Source organism: Haliaeetus leucocephalus, unplaced genomic scaffold, assembly GCF_000737465.1.
Source record: "Haliaeetus leucocephalus isolate CR32 unplaced genomic scaffold, Haliaeetus_leucocephalus-4.0 Scaffold450, whole genome shotgun sequence".
Lineage (NCBI taxonomy): Eukaryota > Metazoa > Chordata > Aves > Accipitriformes > Accipitridae > Haliaeetus > Haliaeetus leucocephalus.
Genome location: NW_010972886.1, coordinates 3,399,728 through 3,414,868, shown reverse-complemented (window position 1 = coordinate 3,414,868; position 15,141 = coordinate 3,399,728). Strand labels below are relative to the sequence as shown.

Sequence of the window (15,141 nt, the reverse complement as noted above, 5' to 3'; positions counted from 1 at the left end):
CCATGCAATTCTAGCACAAGATGAGAAGGGAGCAAATCCCAAAGGTCTTGTACTTTTCCTGCTTGGATCCTACACAGGCAAAACTGCCATTCTGTAAAAACTATTGACAGACTTCAGGTTTTGGCTGATGTTAAGCATTTCAGAAGTAGGCGATGTGTTGCTATAATGGCAACTGCTGTATTACCACTTAGAGTTTTGAACACGTATCTTCTGTAGTTTCATTGGAGAGGGAGGGTGTAGAAATCTCGTGGGCAAAGCTGTGATAATAGAGGGAAATTTTCTTAAGTGTCCTGTTAAGAGTTGAAAGCAAATTTTGGTTTGATGGCATGAGTAAAACCCTCTGCAGTCATTTTCTTTGAATGTTGTCTAACTTAACTCTTGCTAGTACGAAAAGCAGAGATAACTAGAGTTTGCATTGTGGCGATGTAGAAACCATGACCAGGACTGCAGGTAGAAGATGCTGTTGAACCACTGAGGCCCTGCATTAGAGAACTCACTGTCGACACAGAACACACAAAACACAGAAGTGGAAAACTGAGGCATGGAAAGGAAACAATTTGTTCCAAAAGAAATCAGGAAATGAGCTCCGAGCTTATTATTGCCATTCTGCATTTTAATTCCAAGGGTGCCCTCTCTTTCTCTCTCAGAAATAAAAATGTCAATCTCAACTTATTGAACATTTCCCCAAAACAAGTTCCGTTTGTTCTATTCCACTTTGGATTTATCAGTATTTTTCTATTAATATGTATGTCATTATATCCATTGTTATTTTACATAAAATAATTATACATAATATATCAAATTTTAATCAATGTTAGGTAAACTTGGATTGTAGTGTCAACCAGTTTCTGCTTGTCTACCTAATAGTGCCTTAGCAGAAAATGAGAATGATACCTTTGTGGCTCAGGTAGCTCCTCAGTGCAACCCATAAAATGCGTATACTTGCAAACAGTGGTTCTTGAGGAAACTGTAAAATAAAAAATGAAAAGTTAATAAAAAAGATCACTTAATATGTTATAGGTAGGTGAGAAATGAGAGTGCAGAACCAGTAAAGCAAACTTGGTTAAATAAATGCTCGACAATTACCTCAACTTTCTGCAGAAAGAAAATCTGTTCTTCAATGGCAAAACCCTCACTGGCGGATTCAAGGATTCCAGTTGTGTTCTCACAGTGGAAGCATTTAAAGCACTAATAATGGTCAAATCAGAAATCTATGTGATAGAGTAAGATGTAGATGTTTGAGAGAATTCAGTTTTAAGTTGCAATACATAGGCAAATGCAAAGGGGTCTCTGAAAAAGCAGCTATATCTAGAACATTGTTACAGTTAAGAAAATACAATTTATAGTTTGGATAACTTAGAGTCTGGGTGTAACTGTGAGTGAAGAAAATCATATCTTTTGGGCACTGGCAATAGAAGTAGCTTGACCTAATGCACTATGCATAGAGATCTGAACTCTATACCTCTTTTTGGCATTAGTCTTGGACAAAACACAGATTCTTTGTGCTTTTCCTTTTACACAAAATGAATGTCATTATATGAAACTACTTAACCTATTTTTGAAATTGCTGTATATGGAACTGGAAGTGTACAAGTCTTAGAAGCTTGTTATTAAATACATGTTTATTTTAATAGTTGGGAGTCTAGCAGAAGACTAGAATCCAAAGAGTACAATGTCAGTAACTAATAATGTGTTTTTATTTATGCTGTAGTTTATTTGGAAGAGGGATGGGAGTAGCATGACAGTAAGGTATTATCTTCAAAGTTGCCATGGTAATGCAACCTACTACCTGTTGCTAAGAACATGCTGTAGCTGTTATTACTTCTATTACAGCTCTTTTAGCATTTCAGGATGTATCCTTTAGTTTTTAAGGTGTTATTTTAGATTCGGTTTCATACGTTAAGAAAACCACTAAGTTTTGCCACTTCCCAGCAGGGGTCTAGAGCAAAAGCAATGATAGCAGTGCAAGAACCTGTTTCTGCTAACATAGCTCCCATCTTCTAACGCAGAGTCATTTACAAGCTATCTAACCATTTAGGAAGACAAGAATTATGGAGACAGTTCAGTGCCCTATCTGTATTAATACCTGCTTTCCCTGGAAAGTCAGTGATCATTATTTGGAGGCAGAAGAGACTAAAGCCCCAACAATAATGCAGTATAAAAACTTCAAAATACAGACAGGTGGTCCTTTGCACTAGCACTAGAAATGGTAATATCCAGTTTACTAAGAGGATCCTGTCCATTGCAAGTCTCATTTCCTGATCCAGCGAAGTGCCCTGGGACCTCTTTTAGTACCCTGGACCCTGCTGAGCAGCAGCGGTATGATAAGCCTCAGGTCCGCCAAAGTGCTGCCATTCAGGACCACAGCAACAGTGAGACTCGGGATGCCATCAATCATATGCTACTGCTTGTGAGTACTATAAGCTGCAGGCAAGAATGGGAATTTATAAATGGAGCACTCAAAAAAAAAAAGCAGAATAACGTCTCCTTCAAGCTGCCTGTTCTCCCAGGCTTTCATTTTCATCTTTTACTGGTGAGTTCAGCCCCATAGGTAGTAGTAGATGGCTAGCACATTGCAATATAGTTCAAGCGATATATTTACCAAAGTCAGGATGGTTGTCTAAACTGTTCCTTTCAGGTATGGAGGTGGTGATAGATGACTTCTGTCTTCTGCACTTACAATGCTGTATTTATACAAGTCTGTGCTTTCTCGTTGGATTCTCTTTTCCAAGACCTGTCTCCTCCTTTTAGTTCAATAACTCTCTCTTCTTTGCAGCTAGATAACAACATTTGTCTCTCTTTTCCTCTGCATATGAAAGCCATTGGCTGAATTTTGCAAAATTTGTGCTGGCAAACTCCTGTATCTGGATTTCTCATGTCTCCAAAATGAAAAGTTTGTACGTGAACAAGCAGTCTGTAATTTGCCAGTGCTCTTATGCTCCCTTTCTGTCTTTGTGTCCTGTGGTTTAGCACTTCATGTAAACTTTTATAATAACTTTTGTGGTTTTGTCTAGAAAATACTGATAGCTAAGTAAGTATCACACAGTAGCATCAAAGAGCTAGTTATTTCTTTTTATAGAGAACAGTACTCCAATCACTATTGCGTAACAAGTGCTGATTTTTGTTTAACTGAGCTGTGGGATAATACTACACTGAATGAGCATACGCAGTACATGTTTTGCAGGTGTGCCCACATTGCTGTGAACTGAAGGTATATGCATCTATTATACTTATTACTAAATAAATAGTAACAGTCACTGGGATAATCACAGTGAAAAGCATACTTATAGATAAGAGGTTTGGTGTGGTCTCAGCTGTCTGAATATGATCCTCACAGGCAAGGTCTCAGATTCTTCCCGCGGTATGCTGTGCTCATAATCGTGGCAATTTAGGAACAGAAGTGTCTTAGACTCCATCTGCAGTCAAACTCAAAACCATGTAACTCTGAAAGGCAGTTCAGTCTCTTTAAGGTTAGTCACTGGGCAGAGGCACCTACTTCGCTCCGCTGACTTACACCTACGAGTACCTGAAATATATCTGACCTTAAGGCAATAATTCATAGCCCATTATCAAACTCAGAAACAGTTGAAAGCACTTCCAGTGCAGTGTAACATATTGACATTTTAGAAAGCTGCCTTCTTTAGCACATGCAGGATTATCTATCCTAATCGATTCTGACCATTTTTTCAGTCAGAGGTAGCTACTTAGTTTTGCAGGCTCTATGTTTGCTCATACGAGAACAAACAGGTCCATGAAGAGGGCAATGCGGGTAGTGCTTCAATATCTGAACTTCTGATGACTGCTGTTAGCTGGTTCTCTATGGCAGTTTTATAATCTTGGATTTCAGTTGTCTGCAAGCACTTTTCCCAAAGTCTGCATGTTGTAATAGCCTTGCCTCAAGATATTTCAGTTCAGAATCTTTTCACTGGAGTTGCTGATGTGATCTGATATGACCAGCTGTTAAAGGCATGCCTGTGGATCCTAGCATCTTCCTCTGGCTGTATTTCCAGATAGGCTATGCCTCAGTGCAAAAGCAAACTTAACAGGAGACTTTTAACATTGAGGAGGGTTTTATGAACAGGTTGTCAGCTTCTGTTTCTTGCCTTTTACTCATTGGCACAAGCAGTGGTGATAAGACTGTTTAAGAGATGAAGATACAGCAGTTGTATGGATTTTGGTCGGTAAAGGAGGGCAGAAATTACAGCTGGTGAGTACAGTCAGGCAGTGCCACTAGTTTATGTTGAGCATAAGAACCACCATTTACTCCAAAATACAGTTTTGTAAGAAAAGAGGATGAGAAATGTTTCATCTGCAACTGTTGCTAGTCTGAAGATGGAACTTTGAGTAGCTGAAATTCAAGTAATTCACTGGTTAAAAAAAAAAAAATCATTCATGGGGTAAGACCACTGCAGGGGAAATTAAGTGATTTTCTGTGTAAAAAACATTTGCAAAACCAAATGATGGTTTCTACACGATCATTTCATCCCCTTTTGGTAAAAAGGGAGTACCAACAGTTACCTTCCTTTGCAGGGCATTCTGAAATGAAACTGCAGAACACATTGGATGAAATTACTGCTTAAGAGCTCATTAGGACTATTACCAGAAATAGAACCATGCATCGTATGGCACAGAAAGCCTAATGTTTTGGAATATTTACATGCTTAAAAATTCAGTGCTTACAAATCGGTGAGGTGAGGTGGCTGCCCCAGTTTCTCCTGCTGGAAAGGAGAGTCATCCTGTCTCTGTAACCTCCAACATCAGTCTCACCGTGTCTGTTCAGAGGAAGTGTTCTTGTTCACTGAAGATCTTATGCACATGAGGAAATCTGCAGACAAGAATTTACAGTAACCTTTATAACACCAGTACAACAGAATGAAAATAATCCAAGCAAGCACAAATCACCATGAGCAAGCATTACACATCTTCAAATCAAAAATAATTCCAGTAATTCTGCGACTTGTTTTTAACCTAACTTTTCATCTGAGTTTGCTACTTCTACACAACAACGTTTCCCTCTTTTAGAAAAAGTTTCCACCAAAACCAGAATGATGCTTAAAACATCAACAACTCATCTTCCTTCATCTCAGAAATCCCAAGCCTTTTCATAAATGAAATAGTGAAGGAGCCAGGGTCTCCATGGAGTCCATGAGAGGCCTTACACTACTGCCACTCGGTTTTCCATGGAAAGTACTCAGCCACTGCAGTATGTGTCCTAAAACAGTCAGCTTAAGAAATATTTGGATGAAAATTGTAAAAAAGCTTGACTAGAATAAATACTTGTAACCTCTTGTGAATTTGCTGTGTTATTCCTGACTTACCACATGGAGCTGTGTACTAAATAAAATCAATAATTTGGTGGCTGGTCCTAACTTCTGCTGCATGAAGCTGTTCTGTTGTTTTGTCGCAGCTATGGCCTTGTTTTCTCTTCTAATTTGTTGTGCTTGCTCAGTGAAATTGAATCCCACATCATTTCAGGCAAGTCTTGGAGAAGTTGTTTTCCTCGGTGCAGATGGCTCTTTCTTCCAGATGTGACAGGCAGCTAAGAGCTGCTTCATTTTTTTTCTTGAAATCACGCTGACGCTGTGGCCGCAGTAGTACTGTGGTTCTTGCCCCGTATCTGATTTTTCCGTGACTATAACCTGTCCTGCGTGTCAGTCGCAGCATGCGCCACACAGGCTCCTGTTATCTAATGTAGGTTGCTTTGGTTTGTTTGGTTTGTTTTCTCTTCTGTTTTAGTGAGGACAAAGTAAAATTCAAGAGCGCGGTGGCTCCTGGGAGATGTCCCCGCTGGAAGCTCTTGTGGCAGCTTGGCTCCGGCAAGGGTGCAGCCCTTTGTGTTTGCGGCTGCAAATGTTCCACCCTTGTATCTTCAGCCCAAAGCAGCCAAGGAGAACCTGTACCCTTGCCGTTTCCCTTCACCCTTCTTGTTTCACTTGGGAACACAATGAGCTGTCAAAATTTCCTGCCCTGTTTCCACAGAATCCTTCCTTTTGCTCCAAAAAGGATTATTTATCTAAAACTGCTAATTGCATAAATTGTCAGAACAATTGTTTAGCTTGATTTTAAGGTGGAGAGCAAAGAGATGTAAATGTCTGTTGGACTGATGAAAATCACCCTCAAAGTCCTCTGTCAGAGTGAAAAAGAGAGTGGTGTGTTGCCATGAATGACCCTTGCCTCTCAGACAGTAAAAATCATCTGGTATGGTGTACATCTGGTGCAATCCCTATTTTTAGCCTCTCTGTTGAGTGTACTTAGAGATAATTAAAAGTAATAGGGAAGAATATAAATGTTTTCCAAATCAGTGAGCCAAGAAAAAATGGAGGAAGGCAGGTGTGGTTGATGTAGCCCACCATCGCTTCTTAACTAGTCTTTCTCTAATGATGTAGAAAGAGACTAGGTGGCACCTGGCAAAGTATTTTGAAATAACAGATTCATGAGGTAGAGCTGCTTGATAACATCTTTGACTCATCAGAAACTTGCCTTCCCTGAGGGTAAAGTTAATAATCCTCGAATATAAGGATTTTAGTGGCTTTTACTAAGTCAGCGAGGATGCAGATTTGTTCTGCATATAGATTCCGATAGTGCTAGAGACAGCCCAAACTTTTATTGTCTGTAAAAAATGTAAAATGACACAAATAGCCTATCGGAATCATCAGTAATTTTCCATGACTTCAGGCCCTCAGCTTTGCTGGTAAAGTAAAACTCATTCACATTTTCTTAGTTTGAAGAACGTAGAGCTGGTAGCAAGTTTATCGATCATCATGCAAAGTCCTTAAGTATTTCAGGTCGTCTTTCAGCATGTATAAAGCCCATGCCATCAGCTGCTTCAGTTGTTTTCATCTCCTCCTTCGGAATGATATTCTTCTGCTCACCTAAATGGTTCTTTTCCCACTCTGCTGCTTAGCAATGCTGGGCATTAGTCCAGGGTGATTTTCCTCTTATGAAATGGTTCTTCAGTGCCCTGATCATCTTCCTAGAGGTCCTTCTTTCTACTTTTTCCAGGAGGAATTCAGCCTTCTCATCGACAGTGTGCTTTGACTGATAGTATCAATACCTCCCTTGCTTTCCTTCTCTTTACTGGAATTACCTTGCCTGAATAGTGTACATACGTGTCTGAGCTGGCTAGTCTTTAGTTCTGTGGGAGACAGCAGCAGCACCATGAGAGGAGGCTGGACTAGCAGTAAAATGAAAGTGGAAGCTGCAGGTAGCTGGGCCATAAAGCAGTTGAGGCGGTGCAGTTGAGCAGAAGGTGACAGTAGCAGTGAACTTTATTTTTAAAAACTGTAGCTGTATATACCTGGTATCTCCCAGCTTTGTGTTATCAGCAAGTCTCACTAGTGCTCTCCTAATTCTGTGTCAAGATCATCAATAAAAAGTTTGAAGATCATTCCCAATATGAATCTTCTAATCATGCAGTAATTGTTCCCAAGCGAAAGTTTCCTTTCAGGGCACCTTGTTATCTTCTTACTTTTAGTCTTTTCTGACTTCAGTTTTTGTACTCATCTCTTGCCTTCTCTTATATGTTTAACAAAGTGCATATGGTTGAAATGCACTACAGTATTGATTTTTTCCTCTTGTCTAACAGGTAGCTATTTTATTCAAGGTAATTAAGTATCGAGTTTTATCTTGTATGGTCTACTTTTGGTAAGCCCACATTGTGCTTTCTTCTGTGTTCCAGTTGACTACCTACCTTTAGCGATCTCTTCCTCAAAATTTGGGGTCATGCTATTAAGATCAGAGTTAGGCAATTTTTTCAATACGTAAATGTGTATGATTTCATTATTCTCTAGTACTGTGGTACCTCTCTTGAGCAGATAGATAGATATATTATTTCATGTCCAGAAAGAAAATCGATCTTTCTGGGTTTGCAGTGTCACGTCTTGGGTTTTTTTCAGATTTTTGGAGTTTAAGTTGCTCTCTTTTTTTGAAGTACCAGTTGATTTAGTCAGGAGTGACACGTTTATCAGTGTGTTAATGCAGGGGATTATTTGTAGTTTCCTGTTAATTCATTGGTGCCTACAGAAAAACAAAAGCCTCAATCAAGGCATGCTCATGCTCCGAATTTACACCCGCTCTTAATTTGCTGATGCTTGTATTAGTGACAGGCTCAAGCCTGTCTGGTTTTGGGGGGTTTGTATAATGTGTACCATATGCTTGCCATTCTTACTCGTTCTGCGTGAATCGGCCAATCTGATGGGTCTACCTGTGGTGGAGAGCAACGCTTTCAAGTCTGGGTGCTGCCTTATGAGCTCTGACTCGTGGGTGCTGATGAATCTTGCTTCGGTGTATTACAAACTCTCCAGCTATTTGCTCCACCCTTCTGCCCTTTAACAGAAGGATCGCAGGGGAATAGGTTTATATACCTCTGTTGCCACAAGTTGCACGTGATTCTAAACTGCTGATGAAGGTAGACCCGTGCTGTTATCATACCTTTGAAGTGCAACAGCTGAAGAGCAGGCAGAGGTTTGCACCTCCTGCCCCTGCTGTCAGGAGGGGTAAGTGGGGTCAACAACAGCTTGAGCTGTTTTGGGCTGGTTCCTTAGAGTGAACGGTTGGCAAGCAGGAGCTGAGTACAGGGAACGCATGTTCTGTCCCTGGAAACAAAAAAGCAAAGTGAAAGTAAGGATGAGAGAAAATAGATTTATATTTATAATCAAAAGTGACTGTGTTTGAAATATTCTTAATTTGAGTGCGCGCTCCTGTGTCTTTCGTACCTCTAAGGACCCCTAGAGGGCACGGAAGTTTTTCTCCACCTCGAATATTTAACTTAATAAGTCTCCTTGGCTTTCTTCCCTTAAACATAATTGTAAGCACATTTTAAGTGAACATTAGATAGAAAAAAATAACAGCATCTAACTAGGTCCTTCTTTTATGCTGCAAGATGTTTTCTTGGTTTTAAACACAAGCAGTAGAAGCTAGCACTAGCAGCCAAATTCTTGAATTATTTTTGTTTAGATTAGTCAGATGCTATATTCGTATCCCAGAGGAAGCACAATTCAAACTAATAATTCATCATTCTATTGCAAACTTTGAGAGGCCTACCATGTGAGCTGTCTGAGGAAGTGCAGTGGGTATGCTTTCAACACGATGGCCTGTGCTTCTGTAGAAGAGGAATTGATATTGTGAAGAACTGGCGTACTCTAACCTGAACCTCCAAAATCTCCAAACTTAATCTTAGTTAGGAAATTTTAATATTTTGGTCTTGTTATTTGCCTACAAAGAAACGATTACATTACAGTACAAGTTATGTAAGGTTATGGAAATATAAAAGTGGCATCTGCTTCCGACTACTTCCTATCTACTTGGGGAGAGGTTTTGTAACTCTTACTCATCCTGAGTAGCATTTTTCTCCTTAAATGAGTTTTGCCTATTTCATCAGTATTACATGGTAAGTCAGGTACTAATCAATGTGAATTACACAGCGATACTAATTCTTAGTATTGTGTTGTCACTTTAAGGTATTTAAATATACATCCTAAAGCTCTGGAGTAATGCTTATCTAAGAACATCAGGTTTCACTTACATAAAGCAGCTTCAGTGTTTGAGGAGAGGGCTGACATTTTCCAGAGTGCTTAAAGAGCAGAAAGTAAACCAAAAACAAACAAAAAAAACCACCTTAAAAAAAAAAGTTCCTATTTTGTTTGGGGTTTTTTTCATCAGCTCATGATTTTGAGACCAGTCCCACAGCTTTGGAGGTCAGTTGGACTGTGAGCCTAGTCCAAGGTTGAGACCTTTGTGTGTGATGCCATGACAGTCAGAATCCAACTGGTCTTGTCTGGGCAAATAATGGACTACTCTTGAAGCAGTGAGAGTCTACTTACTGGGCAAGAAGCTGTTCAATACGATAAACACGAGGGGATTTTGTGCCTTTGTTCTGATAAGAGGATCAGCTGTACTGCTTTACCCAATTACCCAGGGATGTCATGGGAGATGATTTTTTGGACCTTAGTTTTCCCACTAGAGGAGCGTAACGTCATCACTCTGAATAGAAAATAGATCTAGATCTAAAGAGCAGAGAAAGGCAGCTGCCCCTTCTAACATCTCTGGGGATTTTGTGTTTTGCAGGAGATGCACGGGTGAGAGGTCAGACAGGGGTTCTCTCCGAGCGCCGTGGCTCCTACCCGTTTATAGACTTCCGTCTTCTTAACAGTAAGTGCAACCCTTCCTTCAGGTCTGCATTAAAAAAAAAAAAATCTGTATTGAAAGTATACAAACCAAACTATCTCATTTCATACATATCTGTAGTTCAGCTGTCTTCACACAGTCAGCATTAATAATTCTGTTATTCCCACCCAGTGTTTGACTGTGAAATGTTTTGATTGTATGAATACTGTCCATAATGCTGAGTCTGTCAAGTAAATACAGTAGTGCCATGGGATGTGCTGGAGGGGACAGGAGGTGCTTCAGAATTAAAAAGATAAACCTCTGTGTCCTTTAGCCTCTTAGCCAACAGTTGGAACAGATTTATGTGAGTCTGTTATCCGGTCATATAGAATTGGCACAGAAGAGGAGCATGTGACAGCACTGACCAGTGGTTTACAATAACATTAATTTTTCCAACAATTAGAACCCAATCCAAAGCCCCATGGAGTCTTCTCATTGACGTCAATGGATTTTGGGTCAGGCCAGCAGTGAACATCTGTTAAAAATAATCTTAACCTCATTTTGATTGAAGTTATTTTGCCACTGTTGTAAATAAAGGAGGGCAAATCTGAAAGAAAAAAAAAAGCGATCCTGTTGGATTTTTTTCACCTGATGGATTCTCTATACTGATGCAGACCCATTAACCAGTGTGTAAAAAATAAATTAAAATAAAATAAAAAGACAGAGAGCACCTAGTCTTGGGCTCTGTAGCATTCAGTCTGGATGCTGTGTTAACTCCAGTGTTCAAGACACAGGCAGATCTCGATGTGTCCTTGTGTACTGCACAGACCACTCCGTGTAGCCTTTGAACAAAAGTTATTCACCGTCTTCGTCAAAACAGACCGAAACTTCAACAGTTTGTTTAGTGATGACACTTTTAAGATTCTAGCGATTATGCTTTTCATTAAAAAGCAATTATCAAACCAAAGTTTTATGTCTCCTTTTTGTAACTGCTTACCCAAGTGCATGGGGAAGGGAGGTAGGTGGCAGGGAGTTTGGGGAGAAGCCCAGCCACAAAGGGTGAGGTCTGGCTGGGGGTCAGGAGAAAAGAGGGGCAAATAGGAAGGGGAGGACTTGGGCTCTGATCGGCTGCATTCACCCAAGCTGGCAAAGTTACCGCTGCCTGGCAAAGTGCTTGCTTTCAGTCTTGCCAATAAAAGGTGTCTTTTAGGTCCTAAGTCCATGAGCGTGCTTGCTATGGCTGAGGTGGAAAGACACGAGGGGTAAGATGGGTCCAGCAGTTTTCCCAGGACAAAGGGAATAACATACTGGTTGAGCAGAGCTCTGAGGATAATTTAGTCCTGGCTTGCCGATGAAAAATGTGAAGAAAAACCTGTTCTATACTAGCTGGAAATATTACTGTTGATGCCCTTAAAAGACTGAGGCAAAATAAAACTTCTTTTCACTCATGAAGTAGAAGTGAATATATATTCACATTTGAGTGTGACTAAAATAATAGAAATTAATAGGTCTTGCTTTTTTTTTTTTTTTAATATATACACATTATTTAAAATTCTCATCATATGTTCTTTCCTTTTCCTGGTTAAAGAAACCAAAAACTCTTCAGCTCTTTTTTCTGGTGATAGGGCTTTTACTTTTATCCCCTGCCATGAATCCTGCCATCCTTCAGATCCTGCCAGCTTCTGGGAGGTGCTGGTGCTGTCCATGGGCTGTCTAGGGAGAGATCCATGGTGAGAGATGTACCAGTGAATACTCAGCCTTTGGTCCTACATGGAGCAGGGCACTCCGCATAACCCCTCTCCCGTAACTGCTGAACTTAGAAGCGATGCCTCTGTCTGCATGCATCTCTGGTCCCACGGAGGTGGGGCACCTGGGGTTTTATGTTCCGGTGCTCACTGTCCCTGGGACCTCTGGCTTACTCCTCCTTTTTACTGCTTTTCCGTAATCTGAAGGAAGTCACTATGGCTAGTCATGATCTCTGTGTAAGGAGAACCAGTGATCCTGATTTTGGATTTCCTGTTATTTTCAGGTTTTTATGTATTTACTGCTTTCTGCCTAGGGAGTGGTGTTGGCTTAATTTTTCAGTGCAAAATGAAGTGAGATTTCTAGGCACTTGACTACTAATTTTGTAGATGGCAAGTGCACTGGGCCTCGCTCACTCGGTGATCTACAGGTAAATGAAGATGCTCAGTGTCAGAGCACACAGACATGTGTTTTGCCAGGAAGTAAATAGACTTTTCTATTATTTGTTCATATAAATCTATCTGTGAAATCCATTTCTGCTGTGCATACCATATAAACGGCAAAAACCATGGTGCCTATCAAAAAGAAACACACAAATGTCGCTACTGCAAACTTTTTTGAAAAGTGCCTAACTTATACTTGCAGTAAAATTTTGGCACCATGTTACATTTGTTCGGGGGCAATAACTGACAGGCAGCAGCTGTATACTGAAAGCTGTTACAGTAAGGGAGGGATGAGACAGAGAAAATTTTATCATAAATATCCTCAGAAGTTATAAAGAAATGCATCATAAACATTACTCATCTTCTTAACATTACTTAAGCTTCAGACAAACTGAGCTTAGTGATTGTTCCCTCTACCATCTGAAATACTACTCCAAATAACAGTACCACCCTTGTTTTAAAGTAAGGGAAAACACTGAAGCTCATTCTTGAACAGAGTTCACATTCATTCTGAAAATTGACATTTAAAAAAAAAATTCAGGGCATTGCTATTTAATGTCAGACTAAAGGTTACTTAAATGTAACTTTTTTAACAACTTACAGATTCAGTCAAACTAGTGGATTTTTCCCTAGTAGGGATATTAAGGGTTAACACTGGGTAGACCGTATCTTTTGTTTTTTCTGGAGCCCTGCAGTGAAGTCCGCTGTGTAACTTAAGACACCGTTAAGTCTTTTTGGATAGGAAAACTTCCTGCACTCTGAAAATGGGATCTTCTGTAGCCCTCATCAAAGCCAACAGGAATAATGTTGGCTTCTTGCTGTTTGAGCTAACGTCTGTGATGCCATCTACACATTCCTCCGGTGCCTCTCTGCAATATATAGAAGGTTAGTGAGTGTTATTTCACCTTGTCAGTGCCAGGCTGTCAGGACCATGAGGATTTTGCAGGATCCTGTCTGGAGGAGATGCAAGACTTTAGCATCTACCTGTCTTTGCGTAGTTGCAAGTTTTCCTTGAGGCATAGTTGCACTGGTGGGTTTTAGGACTCTTAAGATGACTCCAGAATACAAAATTGAATGTAAAATATCCCTGTGTCACCAAGAACTCCTCGCTTCTGCATTGCAAGGAGCATATGTTTGCCTCAGTCTCTTGAGTCAGTCCCTGCAACTTGTGGAGACCCGCATGGCCAACCAGATACTCGTTTGTGTTGACAGTATCGAGCCAGAAGCTTGAGGGGAAGCGACCTAGCAGATCCTCTCCCCAGGGAAGCTGCGGCATCCAATGCGTGTTAGCCAGGCCAGTGTGAAGACCCCCAGGAAGCAAGCCGACCATCCTTTTTTCCATCCCGTTGTAATAAGGCAAGGGCACCACCTGCTCCTGATAGCCACAGATATACCCCGGAAAAAAATAAGCTGGACGTGGCAGATGTGAGGCTCCATGTTCACTAGGGTGCTTATGAACAAATATTCGGATTTTACAAACTCCTAAACTAAAAGATACAAGTTTTGCACAGCCCTATAGGTTTATAGGAAAATGGGGAGAGGGTTTTCTCTTCATGCAAATAAGGCATTCCTTAAAATAGGAGCAGCAGAAGAAAAGAAGACTTAGCATTAGAAACCTATTCTCCAGAAGGAGTAAATGGATGAAATAGGCAAGTGTTAGGTGCCATCGAGCAGCTGAATATGATGTATAAATGATGTAAGATTGATTCCAAACCAAACCTCACAAATTTTAGGAAAGTTTGACTCTGAACTTGGTAGCTCTAGCTTGTAACTGAACATAATGCAGGTTGAAATCAATGATGGCAGTTTATTGGCACTTTTGCATTTCTGTGAATTAAATGAACCTTTTTGTGTTCACAGGGCAGAAAAGGAGTTAAACTGAATATTTGCAGGGTAGTAGGTTAGAATTTGAAACATTGCTGCAGTGAAAAATAACTTGATCCAATTTTCTTTAGCAAAGCGTGGTTTGGATTTGAGAAATAAAGGACTATAGGGTAAGGCAGCAGTAATTTAGTTCTCTGATTGACAAAGTTGCTCAGTGAATCATTGAACCAGATCCCACCAGTACTGATTAAACTAGATTTCATTATCTCCTGATGAGCTGTGCTGGTGACTGTGATGGTACATTTCTTCATTGCATTAACCAAAAGTTTGAGGGAATTCCTTGTGATAAATCTAGAATTGTAGGTAAGCATGCAGCAATAACCAAGAAGACCTCACCCTGCTCCAATTATGTTAGATACTTTGTTTTACTGCCAGGTGAAATTAAGTAGAGTAACAAAATAACGTAGTTTACATATGAGATGAGTAACCTTTTATTTACAAATTTGCTTGTCAAGCTTTAAGTCAGAAGACAAGGAGATCCTTAAGACTAAAACAGTGATTCTCCAGTTCCCACCTTGTTTATGCTAAGCTTTTCTCTGGATTGAATTTTTGCTTGCAAATGACAAAATTATTAGCCTCTACTTGACTATATTTAAATACGTCTGTCATGAAGTAATATGATTAAAATTGTTTCTGCTTGCATTTTTAACTTTTTCTGAAAAATTCTTCATTAGGGGCACTTTGTTTTTGTCACAGTATCAGTCATACCATTGTTTTCGTTACCTTGCACCCACCTGTTTTCAGTAAGCCATCCACAGTATCCCAGTGTCTGACAGAATTCACTTCTTTATATATTGATCTAGGAGGGATAACAAGGAAAGGGAAAGGATGTAGCATGTGACCTGCAAAGTGGAGTGTCTGTACCAAAATGGTGTTACCCAAAGAGATTTCTGTTTCCTTACACCTTGCACAACAGGAACATAAGAGTGGGATCTGAGACTATCTAAAAGGTCAAAACATGTTTCTA

The 15,141-nt window shown here is 40.1% G+C and overlaps 1 protein-coding gene across 1 annotated transcript in view; it reads left to right on the top strand.

The window, feature by feature from the left end:
• PDE7B (phosphodiesterase 7B) overlaps positions 1 to 15,141 on the top strand; it is a 180,744-nt gene that overhangs the window by 134,822 nt on the left and 30,781 nt on the right. The window contains exon 3 of the mRNA XM_010574649.1: positions 10,066 to 10,149. Coding sequence (XP_010572951.1) covers positions 10,066 to 10,149 — 84 coding nt within the window. The remainder of the gene's footprint in view (positions 1 to 10,065; positions 10,150 to 15,141) is intronic.